This window comes from Meles meles, chromosome 8 (assembly GCF_922984935.1).
Source record: "Meles meles chromosome 8, mMelMel3.1 paternal haplotype, whole genome shotgun sequence".
NCBI lineage: Eukaryota > Metazoa > Chordata > Mammalia > Carnivora > Mustelidae > Meles > Meles meles.
Window position 1 is genome coordinate 4,218,753 of NC_060073.1, and position 24,312 is coordinate 4,243,064.

General features: G+C 58.0%; 1 protein-coding gene across 2 annotated transcripts in view; it reads left to right on the forward strand.

Moving 5' to 3' along the window:
* The first annotated feature begins 501 nt into the window (after nucleotides 1–501).
* The window catches only part of CPT1A (carnitine palmitoyltransferase 1A), a 47,740-nt gene continuing 23,929 nt past the window's right edge, over nucleotides 502–24,312 (forward strand). Inside the window, exons 1-4 of one of the 2 annotated variants that reach the window (XM_046014730.1) lie at nucleotides 502–612; nucleotides 16,167–16,320; nucleotides 19,131–19,270; nucleotides 22,655–22,826. In XM_046014730.1, the coding sequence (XP_045870686.1) occupies nucleotides 16,180–16,320; nucleotides 19,131–19,270; nucleotides 22,655–22,826 (453 nt within the window). In that variant the 5' untranslated portion in view covers nucleotides 502–612; nucleotides 16,167–16,179. The remainder of the gene's footprint in view (nucleotides 613–16,166; nucleotides 16,321–19,130; nucleotides 19,271–22,654; nucleotides 22,827–24,312) is intronic. The other variant, XM_046014731.1, reaches the window with a different exon arrangement.

Sequence of the window (24,312 nt, forward strand, 5' to 3'; positions counted from 1 at the left end):
GCCACGCGGCTTCGGGATCGCCTCAGCGGTCACTCCGGGGATCGGGTCCGATTTGGGGCGTGGGCTCTGGAGTCAGACCTGGTCCCAGCGTCGGATTCATTTTCTTAGCTGCGTGGTCGTGCGCGAGCGCGGGCTGGGGTCAGCTATTTATAGGCGGTGCTTTGAGGGTTACAGGCGGCTATGGCTGCGAAGGGCTAGCCTGATCCAGGCACCGTGCTGAGCGCTTTTATGGGCTTGGCCCGCATGAGTTGGCCCATTTTTCAGATGGGAAAACAGAGTCTCCGGGGTGAGGAATCTCGCCCGCGGCCCCGTATTAGCAGAGGGCGGAGGTGGCTCTTTCCTCGGCAGCCTCAGTTTCCTCACCTGACAAGCTCCCCGAGGAGCCGCCGAGGCCCCGCCCCGCCCCGCCCGGGTCCCGCCCCCCGCCCGCCCAGCGCCCGGAGTCTCAGCCCCGCCCGCAAGGCGGCCCCGCACGCTCCAGCCAATCGGCGGCGCCGGGCGTCGGGTGCACTCGGCCTCGCCCGCGGCCCTCCAGCCCCCGGCTCTCGCTCGCGGCGCTCTCAGTCCGCTGCAGCCTCTGCCGCCGGCGCCGCGCCTCCGCTCGCTGACTCGGTAAGGCTGGGCCGGGGCTGCGCGCGCGGGGAGGGCGGGCGAGCGGGCGCGGGCCTGCGGGCTGCGGCGGGCTCCCGGGTGGGGCGGCCGGGGACCCAGGCGGGAGCGGGGGCCGCGGGCCGCGGCGCGGAGAGGGAACCCCCAGCACACCCACACCCCCGGACGGCTGGGTTCGTCAGGAGCCCAAAGTGGGGGCGCGGCAGGAACTCCCCACCTTCCGCCGTGGATTGGGTCGGGGGGGGGTGGGGTCCGCCCGGGAGCCGGTCTGCTCGCGGGCCTCCCGTGCGGGTCTGGTGCGCCAGCGGGAGGGATGCTCAGCCCTCCGGACTTGGCAGGATACGCCAAGTTCGGGACTCCCACTTCCCAGGAGTGGATTGGGTCTGGGGTACGTCCGAGGGTCGGTCGGCCCGCCCGCAGCTACAGTGCAGGAGCTGGAGGGATGCTTGGGTCTCTGGATTTGGCAGGATGCCTTCGGCCTGGGGCCACTAGGGACGCCGGCTCCCTCTTCCTCTCATCCCACCCCTCTCTTAGGAATGGATTGTGTCTGGGGGTCCGTCCGAGGGTCGCTGAGGCTGCAGGGGGGATGCTCGGCCTTCCAGACTTGGCGGGGCGCCACGAACCCCCATTCTATCCCTTCGCATCCCTTCCCCCTCTGGGGGTGGATGGGGTCTGGGGGGCCGTGCTGCGGTCGCGGACTGGTCCCAAGCGGGAGCTAGGAGGACTCTCGAGCTTCAGGACTCCCCGGTGCGCCGTCCACCCACTTCCCCGGGGCTGCCCCCGCATTGCAGCCGTCGGGACACGCCCTTGATGCGGGGCTCCCGGCGCAGTCCGAGAGTCCGCTGGGAACGAGGTAGGAGCGCCCGGCCGGGGTCCCCGCTTGCGAGTGCCCCCCCCCCCCCGTCCCCTGGTGCGGCGCTGGGTGCGGGGCAGGTGGGCGCGCACAGTCCGCCCAAGGTCGCGCCGGGCCCCCGAGCCGCCGCGCGGGGCTGGGGGAGGGGCGTCACGTGACCAGGCCTGGGCTCCCTCTCGGCCCGCGAGCCCGGACGGTGCGGTCAGGGCGGCGGAGCGACCCGGGCTCCCCGGCCCTGACGGACGCAGCCCCGAGCCTCCGCTCCCTCGGCGGGCCTACGGCCGGCCGGGCCGCTTCCTTTCGTTTCGCTGGGAAAGGCCGTGGGTCAGCGTCTTTGTGATGTAAATTGGCGGTTGCGTTGGTTCCCGCTGCGGGAGCGCAGGTGGGGGCCGGCCTGCTTCCACGCCGAGCTCCGAACCCCGAGGAGTCGGCCGGGTTCCGAGCGAACAGCTCCCGCGCTCCCGACCCGGCCCCCGGCTCTCCGTCCCTCTCGTGCTCCTGTGTTGGAAACATGTTTTAAGGGCAGATTGTTGTGGGAAACTGGTAACTTTGTAAGTTACCGGACGAAATGAAAATCCGTTTAACCTTCTGAGACGTGTATTGCGTTACACCACCTTCGGGCACCGGCGTCCGGTTTCTGGTCATTCCAGATATTCAGGCGTGTTTCTTCTCTTCCGAGCCTCCAACCCGGTGACGAAAACATGGCCGAGCTCCCCGGTCTTTCTGTGCCCGCGAGCATCACACCCCCTTCCCGGAGCACTGAAGGTGACTCCCGGGAAGCGTGGCGTACGGAGGGGGACGGCAGTGCAGATCGCGAGGCGAGGCAGTGCCCGGCTGTAAGTCATCTGGGGCCACCGTGTCTCATACGAGCTGGACGCAGCCCTCAGACCGCGGTTTTGGGGGGTGGTGCCTCCGCGCGCCTCGGGGCTCCTCTTCGCCCAGAAACGACCGGTTTCCTTCCGGTGATGCACGGTTGGACCTGACCTTGCGCGCTGAACTCCATCGGTTGGAAACCCAGTAAAGGGCCTTCTTTGGGCGTGCACACAGTTTGGGTCAGAGTGGCAGAACTGGCATCACGCACAGGCCGAAATAACCTTTCGAGTTTGTACTGAAAACAAGTGGCCCAACCCAGAGGCCAAGGGAATAAACCTGGCGTCCCTGCTGCTGCCGCCCTTGGCCCGACTCTGGACCCGTGGTAACCCGGCGGTCAAGCCTGGGCCTCCGGGGAGGGCCCGCGCTTATGCAACCCCGGCCCCTCGTGCCCATTCATAGAAACACTGTTAATGTTTCCTTGGGCTTCCCTGAGAGTCCCTTCCGGACACGCTTGGGGCGCTCGGGGGCGCGGTGCCGCGGTGCCTCTGTGGGACGGCATCGGGCGCGCTCAGCCCTTCCCTGTCCCCAGGGTTGGCCACGCGGGGCTCGGCCTTCCCACGGAGAGGCGCTGCGTGTCGCCGGGGGAGGAGGCTGGCAGCGCGGGCGACGCGCGCCAGCTCTCTCCGGAAGGTCTCTCCGAGCCGGGCGGGTGGAACAGGATCTGAGCGCCTGGGACGCGCCAGGCCGGGGGCGGGGCTCGCGGTAACCTTTCCCCTACTTTTCGCAGCCGTCACGTGACGCCCGCGGTGGGGGCGGGGCGGGGCGCGCCCGCCGCAGCTGCCGGCGGTGCCCTCGAGGACGCGTTCCAGGAGAGCAGTTACAGACCCGGCCGAGTTCCGAGGGCGGTGGGGCGCTGGGAGGCGGAAACGCGCGCGCGCGGCGGCCGGGGGCTGCTGCTGCACTTTGATCCGGGCAGTGTTTCCTTTGTTGCAGAAAAGCGTTCGTCATTCTGCGTGGCTGGGGCTCCGGGCCGGAGTTGGGCTGCTGGTGGAAGCCTGACTCCGCTTCCGGGCGGACTGGTGCTTTCAGAGGTTCAAAGAAAATCGGCCTGGTCAGGCTGCGTGTCAGAGTCTCCGTCTCCTCCTTTAGCGAGGCCCCTCTTTTCCGAATGGCCTGAGCCACTCCTGAGCCACAGCTTCTGCTGCGGAGACTTTGCTGTTTGAAAGGGAAGTAATACAAGCCCAGGTCCGAAATGACGGCGGTGCATATGGGGACAGCGGGCAGGGTTGACCTCCCGTCCGGCGCCCGCTCCCGAAACCGCCCCACGGCCCTGACAGTCCTTTTGATGCCTGTAGGAGGACTCTAGGCTGTACAGGGCAGGTTTTTTGTTTGTTTGTTTGTTTGTTTGTTTTTTAAAGTGTTAATTAAGGCAGGTGAGAGTGTTCTGTTTGTTGATTTCTGACATTCTGTTGCCTCTTGTGAACTTCACCTTTTACCTGGTGCAAATACTGGGAGGACCTTGGGTTCCCAGCAGACCCTGGGCGGAAGCCAACTGACCTTTTCGTGTGAAAGTGATTTGGACCCTCAGTTCTCCAGAATGTCCACCTTTACTTTAATGTGGTCTGGGTTGTTTTTCTGCCGAGGAATGTTTTTGGAAGTTAATAATTGAAAGAAATGTTGCTGCTGCAATAGGCCGGGCTCTGGTGGTGTTTGCACGTGGGGGCTGGGACGTGGGGTGGCCGCTGCTCTCCCTGGGAGAGATTATCCAGTAGTTGTCCGACACCAGGTTACTTAGGTAAAAAAGAGAGGACTCCATCCTCCGAGGGCGGGGGTCCACCCACCCGTCCCAGGAACCCGAGTGTCACCCTGGATTCTTTCTGACTGTCCCTAAGTCCCACCTGCTACCTTTCTTCCCACATGGCTCTTAAACTCACCTTTGTCCTCATTACTGGGAGCCACAGTGGGTATTCAGATTTTATCTAATGGAAGAAGGTGTGAGACCCCTTCTCGAATGGATTGCTGCAGCGGTGGGGTCCTTTGGGCCGTGCAAGGGAAGCGAGGAGCGGAGGAAGGAAGCCTTTGGGTTCTTCAACTCGGGACCCTTGCTCTACGGTGTTACCATGGCTGGGGGCTTCTTGGCGGAGGCCTGAAAGCTCGCTACTTCCCACATCAAGGGACCAGTGACCCCCCCCTCTCCCCACCAGTATACTGGCTTCCTCTGGGGTTCAGGGTTCTTGATCTCCAGCAAACACACGTCTCTGTTGGAAATCGGTCCCGTGAGGACTGGGGATGTTCAGTTTCTGAGGAGTCAAGCTAGGGGTTAATTCCTTTAATATAGAAGTTCCTCCCACCTGCTCCCACTGCCCCACTAAAAAGCAACACATGCTTATATTAAAAGCAGACACAGAATTGCCTTTAAGAAATTGTCTTAGGCTTGAACCCAAACTCTGCTCTTTGTGAAAGCTCCCTCGTTTATGAGATAATGCATCTGTCTCTAATTTTTCTAAATGTCAGTTCCTCTACTGCCCTTAAAAAGATTTAACATGAAGAGTTTTGGTTTCTTTCTGCTTTTTCAAAAGCGCCCTGTTGCATCACAGGAGGTGCGACAAGGTATCCTAGAGATGAACCAGAGCATTGCCACGAGCTGAGTGCCAAAGTCACGTGCTCCGGGAGGTATCAGATCCGGCGGGGCGTGGGGGTAGCCAGGAGAGTGGGGGGGGGGGCGGGGGGGGGGCGGGTGTCTGGTGGGAAGGAGGAGGCAGATCCCCACGGAAACCCACGTTCCTGGAGCATGGGACTGCCTTTGGGAGGGTACAGTGTGTTCCTGCCTTAAAGGCCTCATGTGGTGTTGGGCCCATCGCTTCGTGAGGGCTGGACATTCTGCAGGCTTTATGTGCCAGGAAACAGTCTTAAGATAAGATGATATTTGCTCAAGGTCTCTCTCTCTCTCATACACGCACAGGCCTGAGTCAGTGGCAGAGCTGGAATTCGAATCCAGATCTGTGTTCTCCCAAGCATGTGCTCCGTCCCTCTAACAGGTTTCCTCCCAGACCCCGGTGCAGGCCAAGCCCTCAACCCCCCCCCCCCCCACCTCGCCCTCAGGCCGGCTGGATGTGACCGTGAATCAGCCACGTGTGTTTCTCGGTTTTCAGTTCCCCATCTGCCTGAGTGGTGCCTCTGACCCCTGCCGTTCTGTCTCACAGGAGGGGAGATCCAGTAAGAGAGGCTTCAAGCCTGCAAAATGGGCGTGGGTTCTAGCAAATAATACCGTGGCCCCAGGCAGGTTTTAGGGACCCCACTGAGCTGGGCAGTCCCTGGACTGGACCTGGGGCTTGACAAGTTCAACTGCACTTCTGGGTGCAGAGGTGAAGGGCCCGCATGGGACACCCACCCTGTCCCTAGTTTTAGGAACATTCGTGGGAACGATGTCCTGGTGTGAGTTGCCGTTCAGGGGTCTCTCCTGGTGGTGGGACGACGGCCGCCGGTGTGGCTGGAGGCAGGTGTTTCTGGGTATGCACCTGGAGAAAAAGATCTGAACACGTAGTGCAGGTAATTGGGCCTGCCGAGACGTCCTGTATGTTCTTTATAAAAATGTACCCTTGGCGGGGCTCCTGGGTGGCTCAGTCGGTTGAGCATCTACCTTTGTCTCTGGTTCTCATATCAGGGTCCTGGGATCGAGCCACGTTGGGGCTCCGCGGGGAGTCTGCTTTTCCTTTTTCTCCCCTTCCCACCGTCTGTGTTTTCTTTCTCTCTCTCGGAAAAATAAAATGTTTTTTAAAAATGTGACCTCCAGTGACATTTCCTGAATGCTTTGTTCTTGCTCAGCTCCTGTTTCTCAGTATTTATCTGATCAGCCCTGACTTACAGGAGTGGGGCAATAGCGCGTATAAATTTGAACTTGCTGGGGGCGCCTGGGTGGCTCAGTGGGTTAAGGCCTCTGCCTTCGGCTCAGGTCATGATCTCAGGGTCCTGGGATCGAACCCCATATCGGGCTCTCTGCTCAGCGGGGAGCCTGCTTCCTCCTCTCTCTCTGCCTGCCTCTCTGCCTACTTGTGATCTCTGTCTGTCAAATAAATTACAAAAAAAAAAAAAGAAAAGAAAATTTGAACTTGCTGTATTCTTATAGTAGCTCAGTGGGCAGAAGCTGTGTTTTCCCTGGAGCTGTAAAACAGGGTATAATGAATCAGAATTCCCTCTATAACCTGCCTTGACTCAGCATATTTGCCCCATAAACGTGAATGGTGTATTATGATAGAGTTCACTGCAATACATGAACTGTATGCCCAGTTAATTAATGCAAGTATTGAATGCTCTGTCACAAATTCAAGAGACAGCATTTCACAGGCACCTGGTGGCTCAGTTGTTAAGTGTCTCCCTTCAGCTCAGGTCATGATCCCCAGGGTGCTGGGATCGAGCCCCCGCATCGGGCTCCCTGCTCAGAGGGAAGCCTGCTTCTCCCTCTCCCACTCCCCCTGCTTGTGCTCTCTCTCAAATAAATAAGCAAAATCTTAAAAAACAGAGAGAGAGAGAGAGAGAGAGAGAGAGAGACAGCATTTCCTTAATGGCCATTCCTGTACCTTTCTTGTACATGAAACCTTCCCAGAGACATCAAGTGAGTTTTGAGTCTCACATTGTTGGTTCTAAGATGCCTCGGTCAGGTTAGGGAAATGACGTGTATCCGTATAGCACTTACTGAGAAAACACAAGAGCACAGTTACGGAGAATCCCGTGTGGACACGGCTGAGGGCGGGTATGTGCCCGCGTATAGGTGGAGAGGGCCCCTTTTTGTGTAGTTTTCCGCTAGTGCTAATTTGTGCCTGTACCTAACTTCTCTCCCTAAGTGTGGACACGATAGCAGGAATGCTGAATACCGAAGGAACAAGAAGGAACCTGAGCAGAGCCATGAGCCCTGCTCCACATGCAGGTCTGGGGAGACCCCTGGGCTCTGCGATAAGCTTCTAGAACCTTCCAGGTGTTTCCCTTGAAGTGCTGTGGGGAACAACACGGAGGTTGGCCTGGGTGCCACCTCGGTAGCCCTACTTGGCAGGAACGTTAGCCGTCCTGGGGGCAGAAGCAGCTTTGTGCAGCTGAGCAGAACCTTCCCAGGCAGGCCCCGGTGGCTGGACCGCGGAAGAATGGGGCGTCGATGACAACGGCTCTGTCCAGGCTGCAGGTTCCGCCCGCGGTGTCTCCTCGCGAGAGTTTTTCCGGGGGCCGTGGCCTCTGTCCTCCAGCCCCAGCTTCCTCCCTGGTTGAGGGATCCAGGCTCTGCTCCTGGAGACCCTGCCCGGTGTTGATGCTGTGCTAAGCCGTTGCTTCCTGTGGGGAACCTTTCCTCAGAGGAGTCCCAGCGCAGCAGCTGCCGACTGCTAGAGGAGATGGGCCGCTCTTCCCGGGATCTGGTAGCAGTCAGGGCCCGCTCCCGTGTGCGAGTAAATTGTGCACTTCTCGTGGCGAGGCTGGTGGCTGTGAATAATTTTAGCGTTGGCACCCATCGTGTTTGTAGCTCCTGTAGTTTTATTGCTGACTGCAACCACATCGTGTCGGTTACAAGAGAGTGACCTAATTTTGTATTTGTGTAGCTTTCGGACTCTTGCGTGGAATTTTTTTCGGAGTCCCTACCACTGCACTCGGCGGGTTGAGCACGTGGGGTTTAGAGCTGAACGCCGGTCCGATCCCCAGCTCGGCGGCTTGCCGGCTGTGACCTTGGGCAGGTGTCTTGACACCCTCACGCTGGTCTGCTCCTTGGTAAACGAGTGCGCATTCCCTGGCTTCTAGTGGGAGTGACATGGGTCTCGTGGGTGAGATGCCTGTCACCTTGTCCAGCCTGTGCCAAACAGTTTGGTAGGAGGAATATTTTTTTACCTTCGATGTTGAAAGCACAGAACACCACCTGTATGCTGTTATCTGTCCATCTGCCTACCTACCTTCCTCTCTTCTTATCTGTTGGTTTTAAGGCTGGGTTGAAAGACCTGGGTCGGCCGGTAATTACATATTTCAGTTGGGTGTCACATGTGGGTTTTATTGTTTGTTTATTACGGGGGTGATTTCCACATCTGAATTTTCCCCAGGCCTGTTCTAGAAGCTGGCTAAGCACTTTGCATCATGCCGACCTTTTACCTCATTCCTTAGCCCGCTGCCCGTTGCAGGATCCGAGGGGTAGGGGTGGCGCCGGGCCAGTCTTCTCCTGGAGGCGCAGGGGACCCGGCTCAGGGATGGCTGGTGTGACGACTGGCGGGCCGCTGACCTTGTCGGCAAAGAGTTATGGTGAAAAAGAGTTGTTTGAGGAGGAGGATGGAAGGACAAAGCAGGCTCCTCTGGAAAACAGATCAATTTATTGGCCAAAGCTTCAGTGAGTGGCATTGGTCAGCGTGCTCAAAATTCATCTTACTGAAATGGAACAAGGCAGTGTAACGTCGCCCCCTTCCAGATCGCTCACACAGCGTTTGGTGTTGGAGACGGACTGTCCGTGCTCCTCACTGGATTCAGGGTAGAAGAAGGTGTCATGTCCCGGAGACGCCCCGCACTTCTGTTGGGAGATTAAATGAAGGATGGATTGAAAGTCACCTGCCAGCCAGGGCTGGGAGAATCACCCGATGCAGCTGGTGGAAATCCGTTCTCCGGGCACATGGGCTCCAACGGGAGAGGAGTTTGAAGCTAGGTGCGAAGCCGGGGGATGGGGATGGAAAAAGAGCAGAAGGCATCCCCACTCTGGGTTGGAGTTAGCAGGGCCCTTGGTCATGGTCAGGGCGGGGGAGGGGGTGGGGTGTGCGGCTGGCCCAAGGGGGGACCTGGAGAATGGGCTTGGGAAGCCGTAGGAGCAGCCACGTAATAGACCAGCCGTGCGAATTCATGAAGCCTGCGATAAATAGGTCTTGCTCTGAACCAGAGCGCCTTGCGCTGGATCTTGGTGTCTGTCCGAGAGCGGATTAGGGTAAGGGGCTTAAACCTTCTGGGGCAGACCTTGGGGAACCTCTCCCCTGTAGTGGCCTTCGTGACTCCTAGAGTCGCAAGATCACAGGTCGCTGTGCTCAGCCCGGGGGTGGGGCGCCCAGGGGTGTTGCCGGCAAGGAGGTCCGTGCAAGCTCCCATCGTCTGGGACTCCAGGTGGGCACGCAGCACCCGACGCGGCCCGAGGGGATGTCTGCAGGGCCCCATAAAATCAGCAGGTCCACAGCCTGCCAGACCGCGCAGACGGGAGTTTTCTGTCTTCTTCCCCGCGTCCCGGCTGCTGGCGGTTGCTGCCTTAACCGGCCACTTCCAGTTTACCCCTGAGCGGGTCTGGCAGGTGCAGAGTAAGTGGTCGCCTTCCATCCAGAACAGTCCCCAGGGGCCTTCCCCGCGTCCCAGCGTCCAGCCTGCGCTCCTGGAACGTGTGTCTTCCGGCAGTCTGTTCCCTCCCACTCAGATTTCTTGTCCGAAAGCCTCTGATGCATGGATAGCTGCTCCCCGGTGATGATTCGAGGGAAGAAATGAGTGACCGACACGGGGGTTAAGCTCCCCTTGCAAGTGTTTTCTTTGCCACCTCTGCCTCCCCCTTATCTTCTCTGCTTCTCTTACCCACGTTCTCTTCAGCCGTCTGAGGACTCGGGGCGCAGGTGGCTCCCAGCGGGCAGGCCGCGTAGACTTGGTCCCCGGAGAAGCCGCTTCATCCGCCCAGGTGGCTGGGTGCTCTGCAGGGGTGGGGTGATGCGGGGACAGCGTCCCTTTCCATAGGACCGGGCTCTGCTGCTTGCACCCAGCATGGGGGAGAGGCGTGGAGCGAGGACATTCCAGCCTGTGTGTGTCCGGGCCTGGCAGCCGGTCGTGGTGTCACAGCAGGAGAAGCCGCGGGGGATGTGTGAAGCACCTCGGGATTCGGCTGCGGTCCATTCGCTTTGGTGTCAGTGGAGACGCGTGTGAAACGCGGAGCCGGTGTGCCGGTGGAAGTTAAAGCTCCGGCAGGGGCCTCTGCGGGGGGGTGGGGGCTGACTCCTGGGGTGCAGAGGAGCTGGTGACCCCCTGCTCAGAATCCTGAGAATCCCTGCGCCGGGGGAGTGGCCGGAGCCGAGAAACTCTGAGACTCTACGTCCCGGGTCATCTTATCCAGGAGGAAGAGGACAGGGAGGGAGATCAGCGTCCGGAGACTAACGGTTCAGCTGTGCCCCGCAGGTGGGACGTGGCCAAGCCCCCTGACAGCCCCAGGAGGCAGGGAGGGGGTGCTGCCGGCTCGCCAGGCCCCCCCAGGGTGCTGCTGCGCCGTGGCCTTCGCTGTGTCCTGGAAGGTTGAAGGGTTACAGAGAAGAGGCCGTCAACTGGCCCAGGGCCCTTCCTCTTCCTCCTCGGGGCCCTGGGCTTCCCAGCGGCGCTGACAGAATGACAGGACAGCCAGGCCTGGCCAGGAACTCCACCTGGGGACAGAGAGCTGGAGACCAGGCAGCGTCCAGTCCGCATGTCCTGTCCACAGCTGCTGTTCTGTACTTAGCTGTGTGCACGACCGTCTTAGGATTTAGAACTTGTAGGACAGAAAACAGCTCTGCTCTGTGGTACAGTAAGGTTCCCTGAGGCTCTTTTGAGGTCCTCCTCATTCCTGGTTGTCTGGCATGAATGAATGGCTTCCCTCTGTCCCCCCAGGGCAGGTGGCTTCTCTCCTCCCCCAGCTTCTGCGAGATCAGCCTGGGGGCAGCGACGGTCACTGTGTCTTCATCAATTCCTCTGGCTGGCCTTTTGGGGAGACTCGGATGTGGGGGAGGTGGCCCAGGTGGCAGGCTTCACCCACACCCACCTGGGTGAAAGGAGAGGGCATCTGCATCCGGGGCTGAGGCCGCCTGTCCTGCCAGGGTGCAGTAGTAGGTCAGGGGTACTGTGAACCGACAGAGAGGCTTTGCTGTTGCTTTTCTGGGTGTCGTCGGGTGGGTCGGGTAGATGCTCCCGTGATGCGGATGTGGAGGAATGCAAGGGCAGGCTAGTGGGCAGGCAGCAGCCCTGGAAACGGACCCCTGTCCTGATTTCACTTGGTCTCTGGGCGCGGGGCCTGGGGCCTCCCCTTGCTCTGCGGGGGCTGGCTTGTGGCTTGTGGGGCTCACCGGGGGGAGATGTGCCCAGAAAGGCGGCCACTGCCAAGCCGTGGAAGGGTCTGGAAGCTTTGGAAGTGAGTCTCCGAGTGTTGGACGGAGCACTGAGCTATAGTGGACAGCTATTTTATTTTGTTCAGTGTATTTTAAGAAATGATTATGAGGGGGGCGCCTGGGTGGCTCAGCAGGTTAAGCCACTGCCTTCGGCTCAGGTCATGATCCCAGAGTCCTGGGATCGAGTCCCGCATCAGGCTCTCTGCTCAGCAGGGATCCTGCTTCCCTTCTCTCTCTCTCTGCCTGCCTCTCTGCCTGCTTGTGATCTCTCTCTGTCAAATGAATAAACAAAAATGTTAAAAAGAAATGATTACGAGAGGATCACAAACCTACAGAAGAAAAGAGACCAGCATAACAGCCCCCCTGCCATATGGCCACTGCCCGACTTCACCAGTTCCCACGCGTGGCCAGTCCGTCCCTCCATCCCTCCACGCCCAGGGGTTTGGGAGCAGACCCTGCACGCGACGAAGGATGAAATCGTGTTGATAAGTATTTCGGTGTGCATCGCTAAAAGATAGAGGCTCTTTTATTTTATTGAAGATTTTATTCACTTATTTGAGAGAGACTGAGCGAGCGAGACAGAGCGAGTGGGTGAGAGAGAGCACGAGCAGGGGGCGGGCAGAGGGAGAGGGAGAAGCAGACTCCCGCTGAGCAGGGAGCCTGACACGGGGCTCGATCCCAGGACCCTGAGCTGAAGGCAGACGCCCAACCGACGGAACCACCCAGCCGCCGCTTTCTGTGCAGGTCTTTCAACAAATAATCGCCTTATCCTATGCCCCCCAAAGTATTTAACGTCTTCCTCGGATGCCGCGAGCTGACGGTGTCTGGGAGGAGTGAGTCCTCGCTGAGTGGGACACGGCGGCCCTGCCCACCTGCATTATGTATTCGAGGAGAGAAGGTTTAGGTGCGTTAATGTTGAATAGACAGTACTTCAGTTTCAGGAGGCGGCTTTCTTTTTTAGGAACAGCTTTTATGGCGATGCGACTTACCAGGCCGTCCGACGCCCATCCGAAGTGCACGCGTGCGTGGTCGTGAGTCTGTTCCCAGACGGGCACCCAGCACCGTGGTCGGGTTTCTTTTGAACATTCCCCTCATCCCAGAAAGAAGCCATCCCTCCCCTCAGCTATCTACCCCTCGCATTCCCCCCGCCGTGGGCCCCAGCCGCCCGGTTCTGGACACTCTGTGTACATGGACGCGTGCAGCAGGTGGCCTGTCCGTACTAGAAGGTTCTCGAGGCTCTGGTCACCTGTGACAGTGCTTTGTTCCTTAGTTACAGTCAAAGAACACTCTGTTGCTCTGTCCGGTGGATCGATACGTTTTATTGGCTGCTCGACGGGGGAAGGACGTTTGCGCTGTCTCTGTGTCTTGGCTATTGTGCGTCATAGCGTCTCATGGACCTCCGCGCGCGGGATTTTGAGCGGACACGTGTTGGGCATCCGCGAGTGGAAGCGCGGGGCCGTGTGCTGACAGAACCTTTTGAGACACCGCCAGACCGGTCTCCAGCGTGGCCGGCCCGTCGCACATCCCCACCCATGGTGCGTGGGGGGGTCCATGTTCTCTGCGGCCTCACCAGCACCCGTTATCCTTGGTCTCGTGGGTTCTGGCCGTCCTGGTGGGCGGGTGGTGGCATTTGGCCTTGGTTTTGATTTGCATTTCTCCCACGGCTACAGGAGGGGGCATCATAAGCATAGATTGTTTCTTTCTTTTTTTTTTAAGTAGGCTCCATGCCCAGCACGGAGCCTGGCGTGGGGCGTGAACGCTGTGGCCCTGAGATCAAGACCCCAGCTGAGATCAAGAGTCAGATGCTTAACCAGCTGAGCCGTCCGGTTTCCCCTGTAACCGTTAATGTTTTTAAACATGGGCCGTGGATGCTGGGAAAGAGGACAGGATTTTCCCTTTGCTAGATTTGCATGGGGCGTTTTTCAAACATTTGTCGGCCGATTCACTAATGACCACGATGGCTGGAAGCGGGAGGCCGGCGCAGGGTAGCGGCTTGCCTACCGCCGAACTAGAGGAAGATTGTCCATTTAGGACTCTTATCTTCGGTTTTTACTGGGAACCAATCCAAACGAGCAAATCCTTAGTTACAGTCAAGGTTCTGACAAGGCCACTGACTCCCAAAGGGAGGCTGAGCATCCCCTCCTGCCTGCGGTCCCCAGCAGAGCGAGGATCCGCGAGCGAGCACCGGACCCGTACCTTCGGATCGAATCCCTGCAGAGGCTCTGTTTAGGTTCTCTACTGCCGTTAATAATCCCTCGTGTCCATATAACGCCCTTGAAAGATCTTACAGGTCACTGAAAGGGTGGCTAGTCTGTAACTTCCCTCTGCTTCCCGCGCGGCAGAATCATCTCCGTGATGCCCACCTCCCGCGGCACGTGGAGAGGGGTCCAGGGTGGACCTTGAGGCTCCGGCCGGATCCTCAGGCCACTTGGGTAGCTTTTCGAGAAAAGGATTCAGAGCTGTTGGGGGCGCCCTCTTCCACACCCTGAATTATCTGTAGGAGGCAGTTGCTTGGAGGTCTTGCTGCTTTCAGGCTCGGGATCCGTTTCCGCGATGCTGGCCGGGCTACAGTGGTGGGGCCTGTGTCTGCTGAGTCACACCTGGGTCACCGGGGACACACGGCGGGTCCGGTTCAGCTGAGGTCATTCCCAGGGGATTGCGATTTGGCTGACCTGCTCCTTCCCTTCGTAATGATCAAAGTGGATGCGTAGGTTTGCGTGTGGACACTGCCCAGGGCCGCCCAGCCCAGCCTCCCCCTCCGCCCCGACGACGTCAGATGTGGTGGGTCCACACGCCACTTCTCCCCTCCCACCCCCCACCTGTCCTCCCCACGCAGCGACTCTCCCGTGTCGGGGTCGGTTCAAGCCAGAAGCCCCAGGTGCCGCTGAAGCCTGTCTGGGGTGGGTCATCCTCCCCATCCGCACTCATGCCACTCTGGGCCACCGTCTACTGGAGGACCGGGGGCCTCTGCTCCTTACGGTCTTGCTTCCCTGCCCTGCCACCAGCCATGCGGCAGCCAGAGAGCTCTTCTCTTCTTAAAGATTTATCTATTTGAGAGAGGGAGTGAGTGAGCATGGGCAGGAGGGGCAGAGGGAAAGGGAGAGAGAGAGAATCCAAGCAGCCTCCCCGCTGAGCACGGAGCCCGGTGTGGAGCCTGCTCTCATAACCCCAAGGGCGGGACGCTTCACCGACGGAGCCACCCGGGCGCCCCCAGAGTGGTCTTCATGAGAGCAGAAACAGTAATTTAAAGCCCTTGGACATTTTCCCTTTATCCTTCGTGTAAAACCCAGCAGCCTCCCCTGGCTGCCTCTGAGCCTTCCTTCCCACACAGCTGCCTGCCCTTGACCTCTACTAGAGTCCTGTTCTACCTCTAGGCCGGAAAGGCTTGCCCTGTGGCCGATCCTCTCCCGGGCTTCGTGTCACCAGGGAGGTCCCGTCCGACACCCGCCTTCTTTCAGCCTCCCTGTGAGCTGTTGGGGGCAGGACGACTCTTTGGCCCGCGTCGCAGTGTTGGCACGTGGGAGGCACCCGACACGCTTGTGGAAGGGGCGAATGAATGCAGGCTGTGGCCCCTCGGGGCCTCTGATGGGGCGTTTGTTCCAATCAGCCGAAGCGAAGCTGGTTTGGCTTTTTTACTGGGCACGTCTGACAGCGCGGCACCCGCGGATGTTGGTGGGTCCTCCGCCCGCGCTCAGCAGGCGTCAGCAGGGGACAACGGGAGACATAGTTGGTGATAAGAAAACACACACGATTGTGGGTTTTTGCTATGGTTCTTGGAAGCTTCCCCCCACTCTGTTCGCTTCCTTTGGATGGCGGGGCGCTCGGGGACACTTTCAGAAGAGATGGCTCGGTCCCATGGCTCCAGAAAGTGGCAGAGGGGCTGGCTTTGCGGGAGGGAGGCCATGAGGTGCTCGGGAGTCCCCAAGGAAGAAGACGGCAGCCAGGAGGAGGGGAGCGGGGATAGACCCGGCTCTGAAGCTGTTGGAAGGAAACACATTTCTAGTTGTTGGGGCGGGGCGGGTAGCCCAAGCGGGCCTGCTTGGAGGGGGTAAATACCCCCCTAGTTAAGGTTCCACCCCTTGGGTTGTTGACCCAAGTCAGTCACAGCCTCCGAGGAGGAGGAGGAGGAGGAAGGGGACTTGGCTCCGTCCGTAGACGCCCATGAACACCTATTCCTGAAGATTCCGCGCGTCTCCTTTCCGTGGAGTCTTGTGGCGCCTGAGATGGTTTCCAGAGAGCCCCACACGCACCCCAGAGTCCAGTGCTCCTGCCTGGACATAAGGGGTTCAGGGCCATCATGGACTCATCTGGGGACCCTCTGGGTCTCTTCTGTGCCAGCCTCCAGGCGGCTGGTGGGTGGGGATGAGATTGGCAGGCGGCGAAATGGCCATCAGCTTCCAGCGTCGGCCGGATGTGGCCGCGGCTGCTGGCCTGGAGGGTGGCTTGGTAGGATGGCCAGGGCCGGGGCCGGGGATAGGGGTTTGCGAGGGCCTGGGGCCTGGAGCCCTATGGTGGTGGTAGCGGGGGGGTTTCCACTCCTGGACTCTGCTGGCCACCCCGGGCGTCCCAGCAGAGGCGACAGAGGGCTGTGCAGCGCTGGACAGGAGGGAGAGGGGGCGGCGGGGCCCATCGTGCGGGAACCGGGTCTGTGAGTGGAACACGAAGTTTGGGAAGCGGCTGGGAAAGACTTCCTGCGGAACGAACCCCAGGTCCGGGGAAGGGGCTTCCTATTGTCCAGGGATGTGCCGGCCTCGTCACCCCTCCCCCTCTCCTCCTCCTCCCAGGACGTTGCCGGAGATGGCAGAAGCCCACCAAGCCGTGGCCTTCCAGTTCACGGTCACCCCGGATGGGATCGACCTGCGGCTGAGCCACGAAGCCCTCAAGCAGATCTATCTGTCCGGACTGCAGTCCTGGAAGAAGAAGTTCATCAGGTTCAAGGTGGGCCAGCGCTTGTCCGGGTCTGCGCGGGGCTCCGGGGCAGGCGCTGGCTCAGTGGGCGTGTGTCGGCGAGCCGGTGGCGCGGTCCCTACTCCCACGGCACTTAGGACACGCTTCCGCTTACACACCCGGGGCCCGAGTTCTGGAAGAAGTTCTGTGAGGCGGGCCGGGGCGTCGGCACACTCTGGGGGTGAGTGGGGGCGCAGAGAGGGGCGAGTGACCAGCTCAGAGAAGCGGAGGAAGGACTAGAACCCATGTCTCTGAGTCCAGAACTCTGGAGGCCTTGCAGAAAGAGGACGGTCTCCCACCCCGGGGAAGGCAGCGACCTTATCTAACAGGTGCCTGGCTGATAACACGGCCCGGTGGTGAAATCCGGGCATCCATCCAAGCAGAGGCAACTTGCCCTGTTCTCAGTTCTGTTTCCCTGAAAGACTGGAAAGGTATTCACGGTTTTTAATCAAGCACGAGTCTCGTTTTTTCACTTGTTCGTGGTTTAACTGACTTCGAAAATCGCAGAAGGAGGAAGAGGCGCGTTTAGAAGGAATTCAGTGAGGGGAGAGAGTTCAGCCTTACCTGCCCCGGGAATGAGGAAAACTGCGAACTGCATTTGTTCTCCAGTTTCCTCGTGACTACGAGGAGGAGCCAGAATAGGTGGGAGCAGTGAGTCAGAGAAGGGGGACGGGCCCCGGGCAACCGGCCAGGCTGGACGGGCGCTGCCCATGCAGCCGGCGGCCCCCACGGGAGCCCCCATGGTGGAGGCGTCGCCACCTACAGGAGGAAGCCCGCATTGCCACCTGACCTTGCCCAGAGCGAATCCTTTTCCTCCTCAGATCCTGGAAAAGGGAGACTTTGGGTGCAGAGCTGTGGCGTCAGTCCCTGTAAGCCAGTGGAAATGCTCGTTTAAAGATGTTGTTGTTGTGGGGCGCCTGGGGGCTCAGTGGGTTAAGCCTCTGCCTTCGACTCGGGTCGTGATCTCAGGGTCCTGGGATCGAGCCCCGCATCGGGCTCTCTGCTCAGCAGGGAGTCTGCTTCCTCCTCTCTCTCTGCCTGCCTCTCTATCTACTTGTGATCTCTGTCTGTCAAATAAATAAATAAAATATTAAAAAAATTTTTTTTAAAAAATCTACCCTCTTAGCAACTTTCCTTTAAAAAGAAAAAAAATACGTTGGCGGGCTGAGGGGGCAAGACCAGTAGGCTGGAAGAGAGAAGATAAACGGTTCACAGCCACGCCTGACCGTGTGGTTACAGAGCACCGTGTCGCTTGCAGCTTAGAGGGGCTGCAGGGGGAGGCTGGGGTGAGCGGGAGACCTTTTATCTGGGCCCTTCCTGCCTCCACTTTATTTATTTATTTTTAAGATTTTATTTATTTGACAGACAGAGATCACAAGCAGGCAGAGAGGCAGGCAGAGAGAGAGAGGAGGAAGCAGGCTCCCCGCTGAGCAGAGAGCCCGATGCGGGGCTCGATCCCAGGACCCTGAGATCACGACCCGAGTCGAAGGCAGAGGCTTAACCCACTGAGGCGCCCCCCTGCCTCCACTTTAATGTAACGTCACGTAGTAGGTGTATGTGTCTATCAGAGAACACCAGGAGAACCCCTGCTTTTTAAAAGATGTCTTTCTTATACTTCTAGACAATAGGGAATCCAGGGCAATGACATGTGAGTGTCCACATAGCTCCTAAAAGAATTCAGATAAGCTTTGAGAGTTTTTAAATCCATTGTCTTGGTCAAATCGATCGCCTGTTAAGATGGCTTTAGTAAGATATATTTTTGGGGGGCGCCTGGGTGGCTCAGTCGATTAAGCGACTGCCTTTGGCTCAGATCATGGTCCTGGAGTCCTGGGATCGAGTCCCTCTTTGGGTTCCCTGCTCAGCGGGGAGCCTGCTTCTGCCTCTGACCCTCCCCCCTCTCATGCTCTCTCTCTCTCTCATTCTCTCTCTCTCAAATAAATAAAAATCTTTTTTAAGAAAGGAATTTTTTTTAAATTAAAAGTTTTAAAACACAGAAATAAAGAGAATAAGGAGCCACAAGGCTCACCTTGGTTCCAGAATTTTGTTTCATATCCGCCTTCTGCTCCTGCCATTTCTTTGTGGTTTTAGGGTTGGGAAGTAGGGGGGTTTGGCTGAGGGATCGTGCAGCAAATTCTTTTTTTTTTTTTTAAGACTTTATTAATTTACTTGTCAGAGAGAGATCACAAGTAGGCAGAGAGGCAGGCAGAGTGAGAGGAAGAAGCAGGCTCCCCGCTGAGCAGAGAGCCCGACGTAGGGCTCGATCCCAGGACCCTGAGATTATGACCTGAGCTGAAGGCAGAAGCTTAACCCACTGAGGCATCCAAGCACCCCCATACAGCAAATTCTTAATGTGGAGAGAGGTCTCCTGAAAATACTTGGGGATTGAGAAGCCTCTTGATTCAGGAGTGGCAGAAGGGGTGGTTTTGGGGCTGGGGGTCTCGGGGCATCCCAAGTGTAGCAGACTGGGGAGAGGACTTCATGGTTGGCTTAGTGACCTCCTGAACCTAAAGGTGTCATGAATTAGTCTGGGTGGAGCTCAGGAATCAATGTTAAACTCATGCCTTGGGTGAGTCAAATGTCCTGGGGTCACTCTCAGGGTATCTGCTTCAGGGAGGGATTTGGCTCAGAAGTAGAGGAAGAGAAGGGACTGGAGGCTGTGGGGAAGACTTTCTACAGTGGTCACTTAGCCACCATGGGCTACAAAGGCCTCCCACCCACAGCTGTCATCCCACTGCCCCCATCACCAGGGCCCGAGGACTTAGTGGGTGGGACAGTACTCACGGTCCATGTTCTCTTTCTAGAATGGCATCATCACTGGTGTGTACCCAGCAAGCCCCTCCAGTTGGCTTATCGTGGTGGTGGGTGTGATGTCAACCATGTATGCCAAGATCGACCCCTCGCTGGGGATAATTGCAAAAATCAATCGGACCCTGGACACGACGTAAGTACTCTTTCGAATCTCCAGTTGTCTAGGAAGTTAGCGATTTTTGTTGCTGGTATTTTTATGTCTTTTCAAATATAAGGACCATTACTGTGCTGATTTCATTTGAAGCTTGTGTGGCTGTTCTCCTGTAGGCTTTCTTCTGTGTATAAGATCCTCAGGGAGTTTGGGGTCCCTCCTGGCCCTTTCTCCGAAGACGGCCTTGGTCCTGGGTTGCTCTGGGACGTCGTGTCAGGGCCCACGGTTGTGGTCAGTGCCCTTAGCCTGGCTGGGGAGTCCTCAAAAGGAATTTCTCCTCTAGGAGCTGGTCCTGGACCTGGTCAGCTCTTTGCACTGGCGTCTGTGACCCTGAGAACTGACTGCTCTGGGGGGACCTCAGCCCCTTAGCTCCCTGTCAGAGTGGCTCAGAACCCCAGTGGGAACCCCCACGCTCCTGAGTATTTCCTGTCCGGCTGAGTTGCTCTGGCCTCCACGCTGCCCCGAGAGCACTGGCTTGTGCCTTTACAAGTGTCTGCAAATCCTCGAATAAAAATTCCATCATTGCAGGGGAAGCGTGTCTGGGCTGGACCCCTGCCAGATTCCCTGCCCTGCCTGGAGGTCAGGGAGGCCGAGGCAGGGACCCCGACACTCCCTGACACTCCGGGGGAACCTTGCTCCTCCTGTCCTTGTGACCGCTGCAGACACTGGGCGGCCGTGCGTTGGGTCGTGGTGTTTCTCCGTGCGTTTCAGACTCTGGTGGGTCTAACACAGTTTTAATTTAGTCTCCACCGTGGGCTCTTAGCCCTGGATTATGCTTAGAAGTATTGGCTATTTAAAGCCCTTTATAATCTGGGTCTTTATACGATTTGTTTCCTTGTCCCTGTAAACCAACTGCGGTGAACTGGGCCATGCCTGGTCCAAATTTAGAAAGACCAGGTTAGGGGTCAGCGTCTTCCCAGGCTTGAGGGTCGTTCTGGAACCGTCTCTCCGGAGAGCCCCTTCTGACCGTCCCAGGTGGCTGTTTTCACAAACGCAGACGTACTTGGCTGGGTTTGCTCTGCGTCCGTCCGTCCAGCCTCTGCCACCTCAGAAGGAACGTATTCTTTAAAACAAAGCTTTTTTTTTTTTTTTTTTTGCTAATGCTGTTCGTTGACACGCCCGTGTGTCTCTTACAGAAAAAAGTCACCACACGAGATTTGACAAGTAAGTTCTGGAGCAAAAGTATTTTACTTTGAAGACCATTTGTTTCAGTGTTACTTAACTATAGGAAGGTGTTAACTTGATGGTTTTTAACTATGGGAGGTATCTCTAGGTTACGTCTGTTGGTCGTTTTCATAATTTGAAGCACGCCAGAATAATTTTTAAAAATGAGCCATAATTGACATACCACATTCTATTAGTTTGAGGCGTATAACGTAATGATCGGGTAGAATTACGGAGCTCACACGGATTACCACAAGTGATTAAGTGACATCACGTGTGGGTACAGATTTATTTTTCTTGCGATGAGAACGTTTAGGATCTCCTCTCCTAGCAGTTTTAAATACACACTATGGTATTGCTAACTATAGTTACCATGATCCCTAAACCTTTCTTTTTTTATTTTATTTTATTTTATTTATTTGACAGAGAGAAATCACAACTAGGCAGAGAGGCAGGCAGAGAGAGAGGAGGAAGCAGGCTCCCTGTGGAGCAGAGAGCCCGATGTGGGGCTCGATCCCAGGACCCTGGGATCTAAACCTTTTCTTTCTTTATTTATTTGGTCTTACAATGGGAAGTTTATACCCTTTTTTTTTTCTCAAGATTTTATCTTTTCAGTCATCTCCACACCCAGCATGGGGCTCGAACTCACAGCCCCGAGATCAAGTGTCAAGCACCCTCCTAGCAGAGCCAGCCAGGCGGGCCTGGAAGTTCCAGCCTTTGGACCACCCGCCCCCGTTTTGCCCATCCCCCGCTGGATCTAGGAATTTAGATTTTTGTTTCAGATTCGACATATGAGATCCTACGGGATCCGTCTGTCTCTGTCGGGCTTACTTCGCTTGGCATAATGCCCTCAAGGTCCATGGTTGTCCCAAATGCAGGATTTCCTTCCTTTTTACGACTGAATAACTTTCCATCCCACGAATGTGGTGCACTTTTGTCCATGTGCCCGTCAGTGAGCACGTAGGCGCTTTTCATGTCTCGGCTGTCGTGGATGTTGTCAGACAGACTTGGGGTTGCGGGTGTGTTTTCAAGAGACTGATTTCCTGGGGCACCTGGGTGGCTCAGTGGGTCATGATCTCAGGGTCCTGGGATCGAGTCCCGTATCGGGCTCTCTGCTCCGCGGGGAGCCTGCTTCCCCCCCACTCCTGCCTGCCTCTCTGCCAACTTGTGATCTCTTGTCTCTCTGTCAAATAAATAAATAAATAAATCGTAGAAAAAGAGAGAGAGAGACTGATTTCCGATAAATACTCGGAAGTAGAGTTGCTGGATCACAGGGCAGTTCTGTTTTTAGATTTTTTGAGGAAGCTCTATCCTGGTCTCCACGGCGGCTGCCCCAACAGTGCCCGAAGGTTCCCTGTTTTCTGTGTCCTTGCCAATGTTTGGTGTTTAAATCCCTTTTATTTCATAACTAGCTTGTGGTTTCCAAAACAACTGGAACGGAAAACAAGACCACAGATCTTTCGTACGGTCCCGTCTTTCCCATACAGTGTGTCTCTTTCCTTGGCAAGTGAGGAATTGTCTCTCTTGAAGTTTATTGCTTACATGACCGTTTTACGGTTGGTGTCCGACTCTCAGTTTCAGCTCAGATCGTGATCTCAGGGTCCTGGGATCAAGCCCCAAGTGGGCTCCTCGTTGAGCAGGGGGTCTGCTTGAGATTCTCTCTCCCTCTCCCCCGACCCCTGCCCATGCTCTCTCTCTCAATAAAATCTTTTTAAAAAAATAAATGGTCATTTCCTGCCTGGATCCAAACCAGGCTCTTTTGGTAGAAACAGCCGCACCAGTTTCCCCAAGTGACCTGAGCGTCTGCGAGTCCTGGCCGTATCTGAAGTGATGCTGGAGGAAGGAGGGAGCAGGAAGGGAACGGCCCAGAGGTGCGGTGGGCGCCCAGCTGAGGCGGTGTGCCGGTGGACCCGGGCCGTGGGTTTCACCGTGGACAGCCCACCACCTCACACGTCCCCTGTCCCTGTCCCCAGACGCTGGAGGCAGTTGAGTGTTTCCCCCCAAGAACGCAGGAGGCTTGGTTTGTCCCGAGGACGGGAGAGCGATGCCTGAGCCTTTGAGAGCCGGGTTGGCACTCAGGGGATGTGGCGTCCTGTCTTGGACTCGGGGCCCATGGTCCCCCTCGTGTGGAGGGAAGGCCGCTCCGGCTGGCGGCGTGTGGAGGCCCCGCTAACGTGTGCTCGGCTCGTGTCGTCTCCCCAGCAGCGGTATGTCCAGCCAGACGAAGAATGTGGTCAGCGGCCTCCTCTTCGGCACGGGCCTGTGGGTGGCCCTCATCGTTACCATGCGCTACTCCCTCAAGGTGCTGCTGTCCTACCACGGCTGGATGTTCGCCCAGCACGGCACGATGAGCCGGGCCACCAAGATCTGGATGGTAAGGGATCCCCGCTGCGCCCGTGGCGCCCAGCCGCTGTGGATGCTTTCTGAGTACTTTTTGGGGTACGCCTGATGCATGCCAGGCTGCCCAGCCGGTAGCAGCGTGCGCGGCTGATTGGGCCGGAGGTCAGTACGCATGTGTGGAACCACGGCCCTTATTGGCGCCGCACACTCAGCCCCCCCCCCCCCCCCAGAGCTCCCTCGTGTCCCGCCCCGCCTTGCCTTTGCGGTGAGAGCTCGTAGGTAAGATGTGCCATCTTAGTGGAGGCTTAAGTGCACCAGGGCAGCCCCGTGCCCCCGACAGCCACCACCCCCCCTTGCCACCGTATTCGCCCTTCCAGGTCTGGCTCTTCTCACTTAGCACCCGCTGTTATGCAGGTGGCTTTTACTTTGAAAGGGGGATCCTGGCTCGTCTCACATGCGGGTGGCTTTTACTTTGAAAGGGGGATCCTCGGGGACCTCTCCCCTTTCCACACGGGGTTGGTTGACCCGAGAGCTGCAGGGGGTCGAGTCAGTGACTGCAGGCAGAGGAGTGTTTTCCTTCCTCGGCGCTGGGGAGTTTTGAGCGCGGCCCGTGGGAGCCTGCTGGGTTTGCCGTCCAGGTTCTGCATCCAAGGAGGGTGGCGCCCGCCCGCGCCGCAGCTTCTCTGACTAGCTCCAAGGTGGGGGTTCCGTGGTGTCCTTCGCGGTTCTGCGGGCTCTCCTCCACCACAGCCTCAGGGTCCCGTGGTTGCTGCGTGCGTGGAGGCTTGTCCCACTGTCCCCCGGTGACCGCTCCTCCTCCGAGCTGACCACCACTCCCGGGGGCTGCTCGTGAGAGGCACCCCCACGCCTGGGGCCCGCACGCACCCGTGGGCTTCGCTCGCCCCCAGCAGACTCCCCGCGCTCGCCTGGGTGTCAGACGGCTCCTTTCTAGAGAAGCAGCATCAGCCCCCAGAGGAGTCTGCGGGGCGCCCACCCTTTACAGAAGGTGCTAACACATTCCCCCGGAGGGCATATTCCCGCTTGAGTCCCCGCCGCCCCCTGCGAGCCCGAGGAATTTCTCGGAGGTCTGGTCAGCAAGAGATGACCCGTGGTTAGCACCAAGTCTCCATCCTTCGGGGTGAAAGCAAGGGCCAAGAGTAGGCACATGTGTGCTGTGCCCTCGGCGGGATGGGCCACACGGCTGCTGCTCCTGGGGTTGGCTCGAGGTCCAGCCTCCCAGCTCGCCCCCTGCGCTGCCCCCTGGCCGGGGCTCAGAGCCGGTCCTCAAACCCGGAGCCTCGCAGAGGTGCGGGAGGATCTCGGCCCGCGTGCGGGCGTACAGTTGGCCAGCAACCTCCAGGGGCCTGCCCTGGCCGGGGCATCTCAAAGCCTCCGCCAGCCTTGGGGTGGTTTTTGGGTGGGGTCACCTGGTTGTTGGCGAAGGCCTGTGAGGTACGGGGTGGAAAACGGACCGGAGAGGGAGCTGCGAAGCACAGATAATCAGGGAAGGGTCAGCAGGT